This window comes from Carcharodon carcharias, chromosome 4, assembly GCF_017639515.1.
Source record: "Carcharodon carcharias isolate sCarCar2 chromosome 4, sCarCar2.pri, whole genome shotgun sequence".
Taxonomy (NCBI): Eukaryota; Metazoa; Chordata; class Chondrichthyes; order Lamniformes; family Lamnidae; genus Carcharodon; species Carcharodon carcharias.
Window position 1 is genome coordinate 5,615,785 of NC_054470.1, and position 20,695 is coordinate 5,636,479.

Genomic DNA, 20,695 nt, shown 5'->3' on the forward strand with positions numbered 1-20,695 from the left:
GACAGACGGCGAAAAATTCAACTCAATTACCTTGTTAGTTGCCTTAATGGGCCTTTCAATTATCGGCAGGCACACACCAACTCCGGCACACGCCCGCCGGACGAAATGTCGCACGAGTTCGCGATGACATTGGGGCATACACCCGACATCAACTGTGGAAATGAGGTGAAGGACGTGGGGCAGAATTTTACCTTTGGCATGCAGGCGTGTGCCCGACACGCAGGAATGTAAAATGACACGCGATGACACTGAGCGTGTGTCCTAATATCATCGCAAACGCACGCGATATTTTATTCAGCAGGCGTGTGCCGAGTCAGCTGCAGGCCCGCCGATAATTGAAAGGCCTGTTAAGGCCGTTAACAAGGTAATTAAGTTGAATTTTATCTTAAGGTTGGGGGGGGGCAGGTGAAAAGGCCGAGCGGCCTTTACATTTTATAGGAAACCTCATCCACGAGCGGGATGAGGTTTCCTAACGCTAATACAAATGAAATAAAAACTTTATCTTGAAAATAAAAACATTTTCCATCTCAAGTGACACAGTCACATGAGGGGACATGTTTCATTAAATTTTTAATATCTTTATCTATTTTTTTTTTTAAAAAAGCAGCTCTGTGCCTCAGGGAGATTGAAGAGCTCTTTCGTGCGCATGTGCGAACTGTGCGCTAGACCCAACTCTCCCTTTTGTCCCACCCACACTGGCAGTGCCAGGCGCTACTGCTCGCATTCCACACAGGGCGGACCTTAATTGGCCCGTCCACGTGAAATCGCAATGCGGAGACAATCGCGAGCGGCGGCCAGCTCCCTGATCACCCCCGCCCCCCCCCCCCACCCAAGCCTCTGCCAAGCCCACCCAACACCTGGAAAATCCTGGCCATGGAGTTCACAATAAAGACGGAGCTTCATTAATGTTCATACATATAAAAAAAAACATGGTTCACCAAATGTCATAAGTTTAAGGAGCCTCTGTGATAAAAGTAACTGGCTGAATTTCAAGCAGGTGGTAGAATTCCCTCTGCCAGAGCCGGGAAAAGGAGGCAATCCCGCATCGACTGGTGGTGGGACCAAGGAAGGCATCCAATCAGCAGCAATCAATTAAGTGGCTGCCATTTGGGCTGCTGTCCCTATTAAGGATGGTAGCCCCACCCCTAGTTGTTGTCTGCCCAGTCAGAGGTGGGGAGGCTGCATCTGTAAGGAGAGGGGCAACCTCAATGGCATGTTCCCTCAAAGATGGGTAAGTGGGGTTGAGGGACGCCAAGGCCAGGCAGGCAGGCTCCAGCAATCAGGGGTGGGGGCTTGAGGTGCATTGGTGGTGCTGTTGACACACGGGGAAGCCAATGCTGCTGGAATGCTCCTCTGTGGGCCATGGAGTGCTCAAAATATAGTTTCCCCCACCAGCTAGAGACCACCAGGAGACCACCAGCTTACACCGGGTTGTCTCCTGACATGGTGGCTGGCACCCCAGATACAGGAAAAATGCCAGCAGAGGTGGGAAATGTCCCTTAATTGGCCACTTACTGGCTCAATTCTCTGCCAGCTGGGCAGCTGATCTGTCAATTTCCTGCTGCTGGCAAAATGACATGGCTGTGGAAAGACATTGGGCACCCCCTCCAATGCCTTCCTGTACCATTTTGCCAGCCTTCCTGCCTCCCAGCCTGTTGCCAAAGGGCTAGTATAATTTCACCCGATAACAAAATGGCATGATAAGTTTCTATTTTTATTCACAGAATTTAACAAGTTACTGTTTCAAGCACCTCAAACTACCCTGTTCAGGCAGTTGGTATTCTAATTGGCATTATATTTACACTTTATTTCTGAAAATATATACCACAGTCATTTGTTTCTCAAGTATCTAAAAAAGCACTAGAAAGTGTTTTGCTGCAAATATATTGGTTAATGTTGGTAACAGTTTCTCAGGCAAAGAACACATTGGCATTCACTGGTGAGTAAGAGACCCTAATTAGACATGCCTGAAATTGTTAAAAGATCACTGACTATGAACTTAACAGCTGCTCACAATTTTAAACACAACTGGTACTGAATACCTACCTCATGTCACGTTAGCAGGGTTAGTGCAACCCTCCACTCCCCACTCAAAAAGCTGCTGAATCTACTTTAAGCAGATAACTAAATTATTCAAATAAAACTGATTGAATTAATGAAACTAATCATAGGCTAATTGAACTTGCTTGTATTGGATAGATTCAGATTTTAACCACTGTTTACATTATAATGCCAATTCAATTCTCAGATTGTGCAGTGTTTATCATATCCCTAGACAGCTCCTCAGCAAGTAGTTTTTTATCTCATTTGAAAGACGGTTGTATTATTGTGAATAATTATACTAGTTTGAAACAAAACTCTTGTGCAACTTAAAGCAGCAGGCAGTGCAGAGACTTAACTCTGCAGATCATTTGCAGCAGCTGATGCATTTCCAGTGCAGGTAAGTAACTGTAGGTGTATTAATTGTATTAAGCCTTTGGAGAGTTGGATGTTGTTGGATTTTTTTTAAACAGGAGTGGATGTAATGTCATTGGATATACTGTGACCACACTGAGAATTCCACATCAAATAACTTATCAGCACACTTGTAACAATGGTTAATCCTTCGATGTGAATGATACCCACGATGTGAAGTGCATTGATAACTGCTGCTTGCACAAAAAGTTATCCAAAATTGAATGAAAACACCCACATTGACACTAAGCGGATGATTTTAACACTGAGTTGGTTTTGGGCCTGTGTGGTTATGTGTAGAGAGGGAATGGTGTCGTGTTGCTTAGTGAGATGAATATTCCTCGTCATAGTCTTTCAGGCCTGGGTTATGTTAAGTCCCAGGGCTTCTTTAAATCCCGCCAGTTCATTTCCTGTTTGGAACAGGTGCAGAAACAGCATAGAGCTACTGTCAGCAGGGAAGGATGGGTGGGAGGAAAGGGAAGAAAGTCCGCTGGATCTAGGTGTTGCCCAGAAGAACACTCCTGATACAATTGGAGGGCCTCTTTGTCCTTCCCATTAGCAGCTGACCTGCTTCAATCTGAGAGGAAAACCACAGTAGGTCCAAGTTAAAATAAGATTGGGTCCCAGTGACAAAACAGGGCTTTGATCTGCATAAAGTCATGGGCCATGATTTTCCAGTCGTTAGCTGGCGCAGTGGGAGTGGTTGCGGAGCCGACAGCCACCCTTGATTGGCTATGCACTGTGATTTCACGTGGGCGAGCCAAATAAGGCCCACCCTGCATGGATTGGGAGCGGTAGCACGACATGTGCGGGCAGAGGGAGGAGGGAGAGTCAGGTCTAGCGCGGAGTTCACACATACGTGCGAAAGAGCGCTCCAATCTCCCCGAGGCTTTGTCACATGAAACGTGACGTGTTTTTATTTAATTAATTCCACTCGTGGATGAAGTTTCCTAAAAAAAAACGTGAAGGCCGCTTGGCCTTTTCGCCTGCCCCGCCAACTGTTAGGTTGGACAGGCAGTGTAAATTCAACTCAATTACCTTGTTAGTGGCCTTAATTGGGCTTTCAATTATCAGTGGACGCACAGTTGACTCTGGTGGCGCCCGCCGAACAAAATACCGTGCAAGTTCGCAATGACGTTAGGATGCACGCCCGACATCATCGCGTGTTATTTTACATTTCGGCATGTCAGGCACACACCTGCACACCGAATGTAAAATTCTGCCCATGGGGTCCAAACCTTCAGGTGCCTCAGCCACCTGCAAAAGCCTGCAGGTTAAAATCGGCAATGGCGGGAAAGGTCACAATACCCAAGTAGATAATTAGCCTGCTACTTGTTAATACCCGCCCACTCAGTATCCCCAAGGCAGGGAGGGTTAAAAATCAATCCCAGAATATTAGTTCAGTTGTTTTTGGGAAGTACAGCCCTAAACTGATTCCTTATATGTAATCTAATATGAGGTCTGCACAATAGTTGCATTGTTACCTGAGTCCCTTGATCAGTGTTATATGAGCCCCTCTATCACATTATCACCTTGTGATGTTTATAGGTATAACCATCTCTATTGAAGGAAGAGAAACACTGAACCCATGCAGTTTCCCTTTTTTTTAAACTTTCGGAGGTAGAACATGAGAGAAAATGGGAAAGAGGGAAGAAAATGTGAGAGACAGAGAAAGATAAAGTGAGACTGAAACAATGAATCAATGAGCAGCTGAAGGGTAAGAACACCTCATAACAATACCGATAGTAATTCCTACAGAACCACTTTGCTTATTCTCAACCATCCTCTTCAGATGACATGGCTGAGAATGTTAATTAACCATTAGCGATTTGCATGATAGGGACATTTAGTAATTCAGAGAGTAATGCTAGAAATTTGCAGAATAGCAATATTGCTTTTCACAGGAGAGTAACATTAATAATTCACAGGAAGAGCACACTGTTAGAAATTTACAAAAGAGTAAGTTAGTAATTCGCAGCATTGTTATTAATTCACAAAAATTGGTGTCAGTAAGCTGCAACTTGGGCTTAAAAAACATAAAGTGTATTTGCATACTCAACATTTATCCAACAAATGTTTGCTCTTAAAAACAACTTAGTGGGCCCAATACTCATAAAGCAAGAATGTGCTGAGTAATGAGAAAGTATATCTTGGTTAATAATCCCATAGCACATGGGATCAGCTTGATTGTTAATGTTGGTCAGTAACTTCACATCAGAAATATTTTCATGTAAAAAGTTGAATGTCTATTCATAAAGTAACAAGAATTGTAATGAATAATGAATAATATAATAATGAAACATTACCTCTTAGCAAATGGTCATATTTTAAAGCAGTTTAATACATTACACACTTATCGAAATGGGATTTTATTTTAGGCTTTCCCCCCTTTCCTTTTCAGTGTATGCACACCATTTCCTTTCAGGGACTTACTCTCCAACCTCCCCCAATGTGTCACTGTGCAGCCAGTGGCTGTCAGCTGCAGGAAAGTACTCGGTACAATTCACCTATTAACTTCTTCCAGCAACTTGTGGGAGAGATCATTTAGTTTATGGTCATCCAACCCCTTAAGATGGAATGGCTCAGAATATCAAATGACCATGTAGGAAAATCATGGCCATGAAACTGCATCCACGAAACTTTCACTCCAGTGCAGTGTAAGAACCCTCACTGACTTTTCTTTGAATAAAAAGGATTGGGATACTCATAAATCTGTCCTATGTTTCTATACCCACACTTGATTTGCATATTGCAGTATTATCAGGCAGTAAGAAAGAAACAAAAAGCATGGCAAACAACAAAATCACATAAAACACACCAAACCAGAAGACAGTGAGATGTAGCACAACATCCAGAAAGCAGCAAATAACATAAGCAGGCATGGGAGAGGCATGTTGTTGTTACAAACTAATGAACCAAGCAATGGAGAACCGAATGCCAGAAGCAAATACTCTGCATTGGTCAAGTTACACTAAAGTTCACATAGGGTCTGATTCTTTTATCACTTATGCTGTAATGAATATGCCAGCCATTGCATGTGTTATCATACAGGTATTATATTTACCACAAACTGACAACTAGTTTGATCATTAGGTGAATGCCTAACTCTAAAACATGCTGAGACGCATAATACATAGATGTTCATTTGTTGCTGTTACTGCTTTCAGGCAAAACTGCATCGAAATGAATTTTAGATTATTTTAAACGTTGTTCCCCAAAAGCTCTGAAATGGTGCTCATCAATTATAATCCAAACACTACTGTATTACAGAATTTTAGCCAATTAGTTTATTGAAAAAAATGATCTCTATAGCGATGCGATTATGTCCTCCTTATGTTAACTTTAGAACTTGACCAACGATTCTTTGAATGTAGATATTATCAAATATTTTCTTGTATTTCAAAGACAGTCATTATAACAGAGCTGCAGCTAGGAGTCATTGAAACCTGGATAAACACAGAATAGTTCTACCTTTTCTCCCAAATGACCTTCGCAGTGAAGCTGTAATCAATTAACAAAAAGTCACGAATAATCCTACAGTGCCAATACACTACACAATATGTAGTGCAACATTAATATACTACACTGGCTGATCAACATCTCACAATGTGACACAAATTAGATGACAGTTTTAAAAGAAGAATTAATTTGCAGAATCAGGTTAGTTTCCTAAGTTTCTGAATTAGGAAACCTTTAACAAAACAGAGTTACAACATTTTAAAGCTGCAGTACCTCTTATCAAGCCTTTACTTGCCAATATATTCAAAAAACTAATTTGTAGCATCTATTTACCAAGTAATGATAACAATTTATTTTGACATAATTTAATTAATGTACACAAAACACTACAGATTATTCTTCAAACATCTCATACACAGTCATAAAAATATTCATCTAGCAAAATACTCAAAATGAGCTTGCACATCAACAGAACAATATCTAGTAGAGATAAGACAAAAAAAATTTTTAGTGTTTACTTCATTGTAACAATTTTGGAAACTATATAAAGTCATTGCATACAATTTCCACCCTCCATTATTTAAGGTATAAACACGTGTTGCAATATATTTCCACATTTTCCACACACTTTCCAGTGTCCCAAGCAAGGGCGGATGCTTTGTGTGAGCTGACACAGAGAATGCTGTCTATTTGATCAATGAGAGTAACACAAGCAATCCTTCTCCTACCCTTGCCTATTGCCGCAGTAAGCACATTTTCCAGCAGAATCACCAGGCCATGGTCAGAAATGGGAACTCTGGATGATTCCTTTCTCTCCTTATCTTGGGATATGAGGCCAATTTTATCAGCACTAATGTCACCCCATTTGAGATCAGCTAACTTAGCACAGGCTGAAAATCAAAACTGGAAACTTGCTGATTGGTATGGTACCACAGTAGGTAGAGCATTTAACAAATGAGCCATCTACACAGATATAGAAACAGCACCTACCAAAGGTCACACATTATTCTAATACGATCAGTGTATTAAAAGCCTCAAAACAATTCAGACAAGTGCCAGCTTTAAAAGTGATTGGATTAAATCATTGCATGGACACCTACAAAGGTTTCAGAAAGGGACATTGACCATAGTCTTTCTAGCACTATACCACAGTATAATCAACTGTGTGTCAATTTCCTTTTTTTAGTTTAGTGCTGGAATATTAGCAATTCTTTTTTTAAAAAAAGTGCGTACAGATTTGGTAGCGCGGTGGCTTAGAGCACATTCCTTGCATTTATGGGATTAGGTTTAAAGCCGGTTCAGACTGAAGCTTGGAACAAAGCTGTTATTTCTTCCAATAGCCAATCACAGAGACACCAGACACAAAGACCCCTCCCAACGTGTGGCTGATGAAAGTAAAATTCAGCAAGTCAAAGACCCTAAGGTGTTTTTGACTCAAACAGAACCCATTCCTGAAATGAATGATAGAAATAATCCAAATATTTGTTTTCTAAGGTTTATTTTTTGCAATTGCTTCAAAAACATGATTTTAAGCGGTGCAACACTTTTTTTCCAGAGCTATCAAATTTGAATAGAATTGTTAAACAAATGATATTCAGCTGTACGTCCCAATATCACACTGCCACATCTTGTTCATCAGGCAATGAATTAAAAACATCTTTACTCAGCTTCCTGTGGTTTTACCTCTATTGTGTTTGTGTCATCCATATCTCATTTCATATCCCTGGCCAGGTGCCTTCTATCTTATACTCTGTTTCACACTTATTTCCTCCTTTTGGATTATAAATCAGAGAGCCTTGAACATTATTATACAAACTGCAATAAACACTTAATTTTTAAAATGGGCTCCTTTCCATAGCTGATAGGAGCTCCTGTCATCATGAATTCCTGTAAAACATTTCTCTGCACTCATGTCCAATAATAAGTGTCACCCCACCTCCACTCTTTCTAGTCCATATGTATGCTCAGGAAAATATTTTTGACAAGTTGGTGTTAACTGTGCAAACATCTTTCATTTAGCATAGACTGTGTGCTGTTAGCTTTTTACAGGGTTCATTATTTAAACGACCCTGATAATAAACATAATAGCTTATTTTGGGCAAACACTTGAACTAACCAGTAAGCCTCTTGCCCTGTGGGGTTGTGAAATACCTTGCCAATCTCACTCTGTACAATTCAACTGTGTAATTCCATTGTGCTTTATTGGCTGCTCTTGTGACACACGTTCCCCGCTCATCCAATGGCAGATTATTTCTTGTCCTCTACACTCCATTCCACCATCAACTTCCAGCTACTATGCCCCGCCATCTGAAATTCTCCCAAAATTCTGTTTATCTCACTATCTCCTATTGGCCCTGCTTTCAAAGAATTCCTCAAAACCCTTGGCCTTGTAATTGTCTCAGCTCCCTCCCCAACCCTCTTTCTCTCATGCACAATATCCAGCTTTCTGTTCTTCAATGACGAAGCACTATTGAAATGCAAGTTTTATCATCACAGATAAATATTCATTCTATTCTTTGAATAAATATTTACAGTTCTGGTGTTCAGTACTTGGATATGGAATTGCCTCTGTAGACAAGAAGGTTAAAGAATGAAGTGTAACGCCCTGTTCCAGGGTATGAGTGATGTACATAATTATATTCATAAGACAAAATGATACATTAGGGGGAGATGGTGGCATAGTGGTAATGTCACTGGACCAGTAATCTGGAGGCCCAGGCCAAAGCTTTGGGGACATGGGTTCAAATCCCACCACGGCAGCTGGTGGAATTTAAAATCAATTAATAAAATCTGGAATTGAAAACTAGTCTCATCAATCTAACATCTATTGAAACTGTCAATTGTTGTAAAGACCCAGCTGGTTCACTAAAGTCCTTTAGGGAAGAAAATCTGCCATCCTTACCCGGTCTGGCCTACATGTGACTTGACCTCCAGTAATGTGGTTGACTCTCAACTGCCCTCTGAAATGGCCTAGCAATTAGGGATGGCTGGCCTTGCCAGTGACACCCACATCCCATGCAAGAATAACTAAATTAAATTAGATAAATGTTGACAGAACTTGCTGGAAATGCACAGCAGCAACTGGACTGTAAAAACTTAGATTAATGTTTCGAGGAGGTGGATGTACCTGGATTGTTAACGTGTCTTTTTACAGATACTGACTGACCTGCTGTGTATTTCCAGCACTTGGAAGTTTTTCTTATCTTCTTTTCATTAACTGCTACTTATTACGTGGAAGCTCTACTTATACCACTGGCTTAGGATATAAGATGGTTAGTCAGCATGGGCCTGTGCCTAGAATGGCAAATGCAGTGCTGTGTTCCATGAAATGTATAGATAGATCTACATTATACACTTTGCAGGACAATATTCTGTGGGAAAAAAGTTAACATGAATGTTGCCATTTTAGGCTGCCAAAAACCTTTGTTTGCTTTCACACGCAACTTTCTCTTCTTTGAAACATTTCAATAAAATTATGTACCCAGTACCATATATTTTGTACATATTCAATATACCACAAAGTTGCTGTAAATAGACACAGATTACACAGGGATTCAGTGATGGCTGAAATAATTGCATACCAGATGCTTTTCCATTCTTTTTTTGGAAGGATGCAATGCTATATAATTCAAATTGGGTTTTGAGAGTTTTTAAACTTTCAATTACAGCTGTGGTGGATATGGATTATCCTATAATAACCTAACATGACGAAATGCAAACACCTTAAAATTGGTTGCAATGGCTTCTGGCTAGAGTGGCTATAAAAAGTCAGTGTTCATCTTCCTACTTGCTACCTGATCGCTGCTGGAAAGTGCACATGTGTGGACATCTCATGAGGTTTGAATTGCACTTGGCTGTGATACCCCACCATAACTACATGAGCTGTGAACATTCACCGTTCAGGTTTATGCATATATAATTGCCACTTGGCAAATGCATTTAAAGCTGATAGAGAAAAATAACCATGTTTGATTTGTTCTGCTACACAGAAACCCACAAATCTAGTAAACCAGAAATCCTTTCCAGTCTGTATAAGCAATCACGCTAATACTAATTTGGTGCTGAGTTGGTGGATGTGCAAATTGATAAAGATCACACTTGTGCAGTACAGTTCTTCTGAAGTTGGGCCCAAGCTGCCTGCTTGGACAGGGTAGGGGGGATTTTATCCCGCATCTAACTTTGCTATACCTTTGTTAGTATTTCATGCTGACATTGGATAGAAAAAATGCATCAAAAAAATCAAAGAGACCAGCAACACATTGTTTTTGAGCATTTTCCAGTTCCACATGGGGAAACGTAGAGTTTATACTTAGAAACATTATGTTTTGCTTCATATTCCAGAAACATCCATCCTCCCTTGAGCAGATTAGGGTAATTTGGCTAATAGGTTTATGCCGCCTCTGATTTTCATAATGATATACCACTATAAAAGGAGCCAGATAACGTAAAGTGATGAACACTAAATCTCCACTGTCTCCATCTAGGACTGAGTGGAGCACCTTTCTGATACAAATGGTGTTTGAATTATATTTGTGATTTTCCCATTGTAGTTGTGATCATTCCAATAAAAGGCCAATAATACTAACATAGCACCAGGTGCCTCAAAAACTCAACCCACTCCATGTCAAAAATAAACATGGTAACCCTGGAAGCAAGAGGCACTGCCGATGCCTTTGGCACTGTCGGTGTTTTGCCTTCTGTGAGGAGGAAAGAAATGAAGCTCACAAGAGATCATGCTTCCAGTCTATGCTTCCAGGAACCTCTATGTTCTGTTGTTTATAATATAGAGCTAGTTCTGAAGGTTGGAATATAAATGAGGAGTAAAGATCATAGTTATTCTGACAGGTGGGATGGATGTTGGTAAATTACAGAATACATAACTTTTTCTTTATATAATGAAAAACCCTCAGGTAAGGATGACAATATAACTTTTATGAGTTTTGCCTGGATTAGGTATTAACTAGATTTTCATTTGAAACTCATACCACCCAATGTTTATTAAATCTATTTGCTATTAATATTAAAAGTCTTAAGCTTTTCAGATACACATGAATGTTTATCAAACTTTAAACCAAACCATAAAGTTGAGCTGTACAAAAAGAATCATTATTACATACTTTCCAAACTGCACTTTGTTTAGTCCAAAATCTGGATTTATGCTGGTTAATGGGTTAATCTCCTTTCTACATATAAATCAATTGATTCTCAAGGGCAATTAGGGATGGGCAATGAATGTGGTGGTGCCAGCAAAACTCACATCCCATGAATGAATAAAATAAATTGAGCTGTTTTAACCACAAGGGAAAAATATTGTTATTTTTGCAGAAGACAAAAAGGTTCCATTAAAATCTTACTCAAGGAGGCCTCTCATTTTGTATTATAAGAGTGTATAATATAATAATATAATGTATATTGTGGTCTAATGGATGATTAGATGAGTGATGCATTCCCTCAGTTATTTATGTGGATTATTGCCCTACAGAACTCACGCCTACTTTAACTCACTTTGAAGGGATGATATCATTTCTTCAGGATGGTTTCAGGTAGGATCAGTTCTTGCAGCAAACTGTTCTGAAAATTCAACTATCAAGTATCTATGTGTGTTTGTCCTTCCAAGACTGGGGCACATTTTTTCCTCAGATTCATTTGATCTTAGTTTTAAGGTTAAGGTTTAAAAACAAAATAATAGGGAAACAGCTAAGGCTGAATTTTAGCTCCACTATCGGGATCCTGTAACAGGGTTGAAGTCCAGGTCAGGAACCCAGAGATGGCCATGGCGGGACCCTGGAAGAGATTTTGAAGGCTTGCTCCAGAAGCTCAGCCCAATTTAGAAAGGAGGGCAGTCTCCACAGCCAGAAGGGCCAGTGGGTGGGTCTGAGGCTCTGGGAATGTAACAATCAGACCGGGAGAGTTGGCTACTACTGCTGTAGCTAGGGGACTGCAGGATGGTCATCCTCAAGGTGGAGGTGCCCTCTAGAGTCTTGTAAATTACAGCAAATAAATTCCAGTCACAGCTGTCAGGCCATCATAATAGGAAGGGGAGCCATCCACAAGAGGGCCTGCGGCAGTGGCTGCGGCCCTCATAGTCCAGTAGATCCATCCTGGTCTGCTTTGCAGGGTGTGCTTCTGTCTCCCCCACCCCAGCTTGCTTCAGGTAGGCCACTGCCATTCAATCTATGTGCTCTAACCGCAAGTCAGGAAGATACAATAATTTTCATAATGTCATTGGAACTTATTGTAGAGGACTAGTGGGGTCTGTGTCTATGTCTGTGTGTATGTGTGAGGGACTTAATTGAATTAAAGGCAGCTGGTCTGAAGGCTTTGATGTGTCAGAAGATAAACTTGGTTTGAAATGTGGAACAAGTTTTAGAATGTAAGGTGTAAATGGAACATTTGCATTTTTAAATAAACCAGACCAGCCTGAATTCAAAAGGTTGTGGGGGGGGGGTGGTTGAAATGTTTTATCTAGTCAGGAGAAGTTAAGAAACAGTGTGTTTATTTTTCCCAAAGATTACAGGAAAAATCGGTACTTTGATGGATTTTTATTATTAGAGAGGTGAAGTCCAAAGACATAGTGAAACAATAGGAATTTGCATTCAAAGGAAAAAATATGTATAAAGGAGAGAAGGCTGTGTGCAAGGGAAGGCATTCTAAGATCTAACAAGTGTGAAAAGCCTCTAGCTGCTGACTGCAAGGAATTGAAGCTGAGAAAAACTCACTTTGAATTCAACTGTTCAGGATATTGTGTGTTACTTTACCTGGGTCCTTTAAAAACCTATGTAACTCACTGTTGCCTTAATGGATGTAACTTAGATTATTAGGAGACTTAGAAGTTATCATAGCAGTAACTTGTAGATATATATAAGTGCTTAAAATCATTTCTTCTGTTAATAAAGGCTTACTTTACTTTTGTAAGAAACCTATAAGACTTGATGGACTTGTTTTTACTGAATTTAAAGCCCGCATCTCAAAGTTATTACAAATTGCAAATAGTTGTGGTAGCTGCTTCAAGTTTCCCTCTGGGATTTGGGCAGCCTGCCATAACACCACAACAGTGGGGATACGTCCACCATCTAGAAAATCAAGATGGTGTTTGAGGAGTGCCCTCAATTGGCACTTTAATTGGCCTAATTGGCCACCTGCTATTTGGCACATGGGTAGCTGTCACCACCTCCCACCCTGCCCGACCCCAAGAAGCCCCCTCCCTGAAAATAGGCTGGAGGCCAGAACATGCTGGCTGATTAGCACAAGGCAGCTGGAAGCATGATATTGCCGGCACACGGGTCTTCAAACTCACCTTCACCTCGGGATGAAAATTCTGCCCATAGTCTATCACTGGCATGACAGCACTGTATAGCTGACTGTGTACTCCATCCTCCTTATTGGTATGGGAGTGGAGACAGGATTCAGCAAACAAAAAGCTGGATGTTATGATGAAGGGGTGTAGTTTTTTTTTTCTAGATGGATAAACCAGGGTCCCTCCCGGTCTGATTTTCAAACATATTTTAATTTTAGTTATATTTCAATGCTACTAGAGGCGAGGTTTGTGAGGAAATTTGTTGCATTTAAATGAGGTATAGCTGGCCTAAGTCAGTCAGGAATAAATTTTAAATGAATTACTGCATGACTTGTCTTCATTCTCTGGATGTGTGCCTTGCTGACAAGACTACCATTTATTGCCCATCTTTAGTTTCCCTGAAAAGTTGGTGGTGGGCCCTCTCCTTTACAGTTTGAAACTATGGAGTGGTTTATTAGACCCACTTCAGGACACAGTTAAGGGTCAACCACATTGGTCTGGACTGGAATTACATTTCAGTCAGAGCAAGTAAGGAGGGCAGATTTCTTTTTCTAAAGCTCAAGAGCTGGGTTTTATTTCACATCTGACAGCTTCATGCTCACTTTTACTGACAACCAGCTTTTTATTTTCAGATTTTTAAACTGAATTCAAAATTCTCAAACCTCCGTGGTGGGATTTTAAGTCATATTCTCTGGATTATTAGATCAGGTTTCTGGATTACTAGTCTAGTAACGTAACTATTACTAGTTAGGGTGCTATGGCACCCTGAGACTAGTATCTACAGAAATAAATGCAAAGTTGGTAACTCCAAGTGCTATGTTGCTCTCTGCCCAAACACAGCAGAACTCTGTGCATACATAGAAATGCAGAACTTCATGTCCAGCCCTCCAAATGCCTGCTAAATATTAATGACAGAAGACAGCTGACAAGACAATCACCATCTGCTAACATTAAAAAAAAATAAAGATGCTTAAAATGTTCTTATGTTGCTAAATGAACTGCAGTGGGTGTCAAGACAAATGATCTAAGATCACCTCAGGGACAAAGCAAGTCAAGTGGGATATATTGATCCCTCTACGAAATTCTCGATATGCACTCACACCATGCAAAGCTTTATGCCAGCGCATTAATTTGTCAAAATCTATCCCATGGCCTAACAAAGTGTAATATTATGTCTCATAATCACATTAATATTTTAGTAAACTTTAAAATTAAGCTGAACAGCTAGGAAAACCTCTGACAGAACAGTTTTTTTTAAAACATTTGTTGATCTATTAACACATCAGATATCTGCTAAAGCTAAAAGCACCAAAATGGCCTACCAAGCAGTATTGTTTTGTTTAGGCGGTGATTATACTGTGTGCGCTACTGCTCCAAATCTGATAGCTGCAGAGTGCTATTTGCATCTAACAATACCAGAGTTATGCTGCAGGCTGAGAAACAGGATCTGTGGCCCAGACAGGCAGTATCTGCAGACTTTTAACAGAGCTCTGCTCCCAGATGGTATTTTTTTTAATATCTTGTGACCACGGTGGAACTGTCTGTTTTCTCAAAGCATGTAAAATCTGACTGTGATTAAGTTTGCAAAGTTCCTAGGAGGTTCCAACCGACTCTAGTGTTCTGTTTAAACCTGAGACTTGACACCTCTCTGGAGATATGTTCTTCCTTGGTCTCATTCAAGGAACATCAGCCAATGCTTATTCCGGTATTCCTTTAGCCGGTCAAGCCTGTTCCACCAATCAATTAGATCATAGTTCATCATATCTTAACTCCATTTACCTGTATGAGTCCCATATCCCTTAATACCTTTCTCCAGCAAAAATCTGTCAATCTCAGTTTTGAAATTATTAGTTGACCAACCTTCAACAGCTTTTTGAGGGCAGAGAGTTTCATATTTCCACTGCCTTTTCTGAGAATAAATATTTCCTGACATCACCCCAAATGGTCTAGTTCTAATTTTAAAATTATGGCCCCTTGTTCTGGGCTCCTTCACCAAAGGAAATCATTTATCTTGATTTACTCTATCAAGTCCCTCAATCATCTTAAACATCTCAGATCACTCCTCAATATTCACTATCCAAGAGAATATAAGCCTAGTCTGTATAACCTGCTCTCATAATTTAACCCTTTCAGACCTTATATCATTCTGGTGAATCTGTGCTGCACCCCATCCAAGGCTGGTACATCCTTCCTGAAATTCAGGTTTAGATTGGGGCCCCACCTGTAATTTTCGTAAAATAAAATACTGCAGTAGCCGGAAATCTGAAACAAAAATAGAAAATGCTGGAAATGCTCAAAAGAGTAGGCAAAATAGAGTTTCAGGTCTATGACCTCTGGTCACATATATTTACATCCCCGCCCAGCGAACCTCACAGGAAACGCGCCAGAAGAGACATTAGCAATGCGCAAACTAGGCAAAACGGTGTTTTTACCGAAGGGTGGAAGCTGTGTTGCTGATGGTAGCGGCGGGATGTGACACCTACCCGTCCTATTGAGCCTGTCGAGCCTCTCGACACTGGCCGAGGAGAGGCGGCGGATCCTGGGGCTGCTGATAGGTGTGGCCGGGTTGGAGAACTCCGAGTCGGGCTCTGCAATCGCATCCTCCCGGGACAGCAGCAACTCTTTGGCGCATTTGTGACAGACGCTGTGCTGACAGGGCAGGATCAGGGGGTGAGTGAAAAGCTCTTTACAGCACGGGCAGATCAGCTCGCGTTCGATGTTTTTGATGGGAACCTGCAAAAAGAGAAGGACGTTCATCCACACCCAAAGCTGCAACCAAACAACAAAGCTCCAGACACTGGCATACTAAGCACCTCTGAAAACTCCGAGAGTGCAGACAGGTGTTTTATACTAGCCAACACCCACATCAACATTTTAATATGTAAGCAAGACTCATTTAAAAAATGGTCCACATAAACAATAACAAGTCATTTCTGTGAAATTATCCTCCCCTATGCTGAACATCACGACAAGAAAAGGTTGCAAAATATACCCATTATCACATTGTGAAGGAGTACAAACAGTAAGTGTGCTGATATATATCACTGGTCGGTGACAAACTATAGTCACAATTTTAGGACGTGTTTGTTCAATAAAGAAATAAATAGAGCCTATCTGTCTTTGTGTGTCTGTGCCTATGTATACCTGTGTCTCTACGTCTGTGTGCCTGTGTCTATGTATGGCTGTGTCTGTCTATGTGTCTGTCTGTCTGTGCCTATGTATGTCTGTGTCTGTCTATGTGTCTGTGTCTGTCTGTCTGTGCCTATGTATGTCTGTGTCTGTCTATGTGTCTGTGTCTGTCTGTCTGTGCCTATGTATGTCTGTGTCTGTGTCTATGTATGTCTGTGCCTATGTATGTCTGTGTCTATGTGTCTGTGTCTGTCTGTGCCTATGTGTGTCTGTGTCTATGTATGTCTGTGTCTCTGTGTCTGTGTGTGTCTATGTATCTGTGCCTACGTGTGTCTCAGTTCTGCAAACACCTCGCCTGACACTACTTCAGGAAGTTATTACTTACATCTTTGTGCGTTTTAAACGACATGGTCCAGATTTTGGCTCTGGTTCACGCCGGTTATTAGATATGGAAATATGGGCCAGCGAGAAAGTCCGGCAACAGTCGGTCTGTAGAGGGTGGCCGGAGTGGGATTTAAACAGGGAGCCAGCCCGGATCCGAGCAGCTACCAAACTTGGCAGCAAGGAAGACTGAAACTGAAGGAGAGGTCGTCATGGAAACCGCTCCTTGAAGGTGGTAGGTTTTAATGTAAATCCCTGCTTTGGGATCCTGAGCAGCGGTGACAAGAGCCAGGTCTGAGGGTGGAAGCAGGCTGCTCAGAGCTGGGAGGGGATGGAGAGGCCGCAGGGATTGTCCGTGTAGGTGAACCTGGTCCAGGCACATGGTCACCGACCCACACTCGGATTCAATCCAGCTGGAGCCGGCGTATCATTGATTTAATGGGGTACTCTGGTTGGTGACCAGCGGGTCAGCCAAGGCAGGAGCAGCCCAGACAGACAGACAGACAGACAGACAGACAGACAGGGGTGGGGGTGCAGAGGGACCCCACCCCCCACACACACAGTGCCTGTCACAGGCAGTCGGCTGAAGGAGTCAGAAAGTGGGGGGGGATAAGGATGGATTCGGATTCCAGGATGTGTCAGCTCTCCGTTCACAGCAGGAGCCGGTGCTGAGTACTGGAATTGGGGAGGAGACAGACTGGACTCGCCTGACCGTACAAGACACACAGTGGGGGGGGGGGGGTGGTGGTGGGGGGTGGTGGGGGTGGAGCACTCACCTCACCTTTGGAGATCCTGTCAACAATGAATCCAAACTCACTTATATCATCCGAATCGGACATGATTCTGCTGAAAGGCACTTTTCCTTGAATAAAAGTCAGTGGGGGGAGGTTGCGTCTGAAGGTCTTTCTCCCCCCCCCCCCACCCCCCAAAAAAAAAATGACTTTCCAGGTGCCGGGGACAGGCTGTAAGAGCCTCTGACCGCTTCAGATCAGCTAGTGGAACCGCACTGAAACCCTCCCTCCCGCCCGCCCGCCCGCCCGCCCGCAACTCCCCCGTCTCAGTCACTTTCCCGAATGCCAAACCCCGCCCACGGCGTCCAGCCTTGGGGCGTGGGGTGGGAGAGACATCACCGAGCCAGAACCAACCGGCGTCAATGCTGCCAAACCCCCGCTGCCCACCCACTCGCAAAACCCTTCTGCAAGCAGACGGCAGCATTAGACTCTAATGGGTTTAGCACAACACCCCCCACCCCCCCCGTCCCAGGGTCATCAGCCTCCTGCTGAATCCCACCCCAGCTCCTGTTTCAGAGCTGACAGCAATGTCCTGCTCTCTCCTTGTTTTAACAGAAAGCCCTTTAAAATACAGTTCTGGAGCCCACCCTAATCCCCATGGTCTGGGGTCTGGGGTCAGCCCTCCCGCCAGACGGTTGACACCCGGTGGATTTACACAATATTAAAAACCAGGACGTTTTTTCACCCCCCCCCCCCCCCCCCCCCACAACTGGAATCGATCCTGGCTTTTCACCTGAAATCCACCCGCAGCTTTAAGTAACAGATACAAGGCGCGCAGGTTCTCTGTGTTCACGCTTCAGTCAAGTGGGCTGGTCAAGGTCAAGAGAGATTAAACAAGGATAGAATCGAAGACAGTGAAATGTGGCGATTCTATCTATATTAAAGGTTAGCTCCTAAGTGAAACGCATGGAGGGGCGGGGCCAGGAAAAGGGCTTTAGTTGAGCAATTCGCGGATTGTCCCGTCTTGCTAAGATTAGACCTTGTCCGCCACTGCTCGGTTCAGTTGCAGTTGACTGAGCTGCTTGCATGTCAACGCCACACCCTCAACCTGTCAGAGTCCAGCTCCAGCACATGGGGACTGAAGATGGCAAAATCCCAAAGCGCGCACACATACACATACCATACACACACAGACACACACACACACACACACACACATACATACACACACACATAACATACACACATACACACACACACCATACACACACACATACACATAACATACATACACATACACACACACATACACACATACATACACACACACATACACACCATACACACACAGACACACACACACACACACACATACATACACACACACATAACATACACACATACACACACACACCATACACACACACATACACATAACATACATACACATACACAGACACACACATACACATACATACACACACACATACACATACCATACACACAGACACACACACACATACATACACACACACATACACACACACACACATAACACACACATACACACACACACATACATACACACACACATACACATACCATACACACACACATACACATAACATACATACACACACACAGACACACACATACACATAACATACACACATACACATACCACACATACACACACACATACACATAACATACATACACACACATACACATACCACACATACACACACATAACATACATAAACACACACATACACACACACACACCATACATACGCACACACATACACACACACACATACACATACCACACATACACACACACATACATACACATACCATACACACACACACATATACCATACACACACACACACACACACACATAGACAGAGGAAAAGGACCCACTGACTCGTCCATTTTACCCCCCCCCCCCCCACCCCCGTCCAGCTGTTTCTCAATATGACACTGGATTCATTTTTGCACACTTTGTACATACAATCATTTGGAGGAAGAGCAATAGGCGCGTTAAATTTTAAAAGGGATCATTCGACCTTAGTGCGATCCACAACGGCGGTGCCAAAAACAATTCTGACATTATTATAATCGGATGCCGATTGGCTCCAATTCAACAGGTGCAAACCCGGACCCAGCCTCCAAAAATAAACAGGCAACCACACTGGGAAATACTGAGCTCAGATCAGCTCCTCCCAGAGACTGCCGCACGGATGGTGGGACAAAGCAGGGGCGATTACTATTATCATGACGTGTAAATACGTCGCGGAAATATTTATGCAAATCCAGACTCGCCATTTATTTTTGTCCCAGTCAAGGCTGGCGAAGCTACATGGTTATGTCTAAAATTAATGCATCCTTCACATTTTAAGATATTGTCAGTTAATAACCACTCTTTGCAGCCTCGCTTCTGTAAGTATTCCAGAAGGAATTCATTAACAAACAAAGAAAGAACACGAGCTAACAAAAGACAATAAGACATTCAATCCTGTGCTCTAAAACTTGCTCTTTCCTACGTGGATCTTGTACTTTGCACATGCACACTTCAATCCACTGGGACCTTACCCATCAGCTCTGTCCAGGACACATTTTATTCATTGTAACCCAAAGAATCCCTGGGGTTTTATTTTCTAACCAAGGCAAAATAGTCAAATAAATACAAAACTTGTTTTTAACATATGTGCAGCCCTGATTTAAAAAAAACTCAAACAAAGCGGCTGCAAATTAGACAGTGGTGGACAGTGTCCTTCACTTATACTGGCCCCAATTACTTCTTTGGGGTCACTAAGTAATATATCAGGGCTCGATCAAAATTGTTTGGAAACAAAGCATTTAACCGTTAATTTCCAAATTTTGGCCACTTGTCATTTAGAGTCTGACATGCAATTTGTGAGGAAAAAGCTGGAATCAGATGTAATAGTATTACAATTGAATAAAGGCAACTACAGAGGCATGAGGAAGGAGCTGGCCAGAATTGACTGGGAGATGAGCCTAGCAGGAAAGACAGTGAAACAGCAATGGCAGGAGTTTCTGGGAGTAATTTGGGAGACACAGCAAAAATTCATCCCTAGGAAGAAGAAGCATAATAAAGGGAGGACGAGGCAACCATGGCTGACAAGGGAACTCAGGGACAGCATAAAAGCTAAAGAGAAAGCATACAATCTGGCGAAGAGCAGTGGGAAACCAGGGGATTGGGAAGCCTACAAAGACC

At 42.2% G+C, this 20,695-nt stretch overlaps 1 protein-coding gene across 6 annotated transcripts in view; it reads right to left on the reverse strand.

Moving 5' to 3' along the window:
- Nucleotides 1–20,695, reverse strand: part of trim36 (tripartite motif containing 36) — a 187,350-nt gene that overhangs the window by 140,835 nt on the left and 25,820 nt on the right. For 2 of the 6 annotated variants that reach the window (XM_041186598.1, XM_041186596.1), the window contains exons 1-2: nucleotides 17,497–17,634; nucleotides 15,694–15,943 (exon numbers count right to left, since the gene is read on the reverse strand). In XM_041186598.1, the coding sequence (XP_041042532.1) occupies nucleotides 15,694–15,943; nucleotides 17,497–17,559 (313 nt within the window). In that variant the 5' untranslated portion in view covers nucleotides 17,560–17,634. Of the gene's footprint in view, nucleotides 1–5,925; nucleotides 5,956–15,642; nucleotides 15,944–16,724; nucleotides 16,998–17,496; nucleotides 17,635–20,695 lie in introns of those variants that run through there. The other 4 variants (XM_041186594.1, XM_041186593.1, XM_041186597.1 and 1 more) reach the window with 4 other exon arrangements.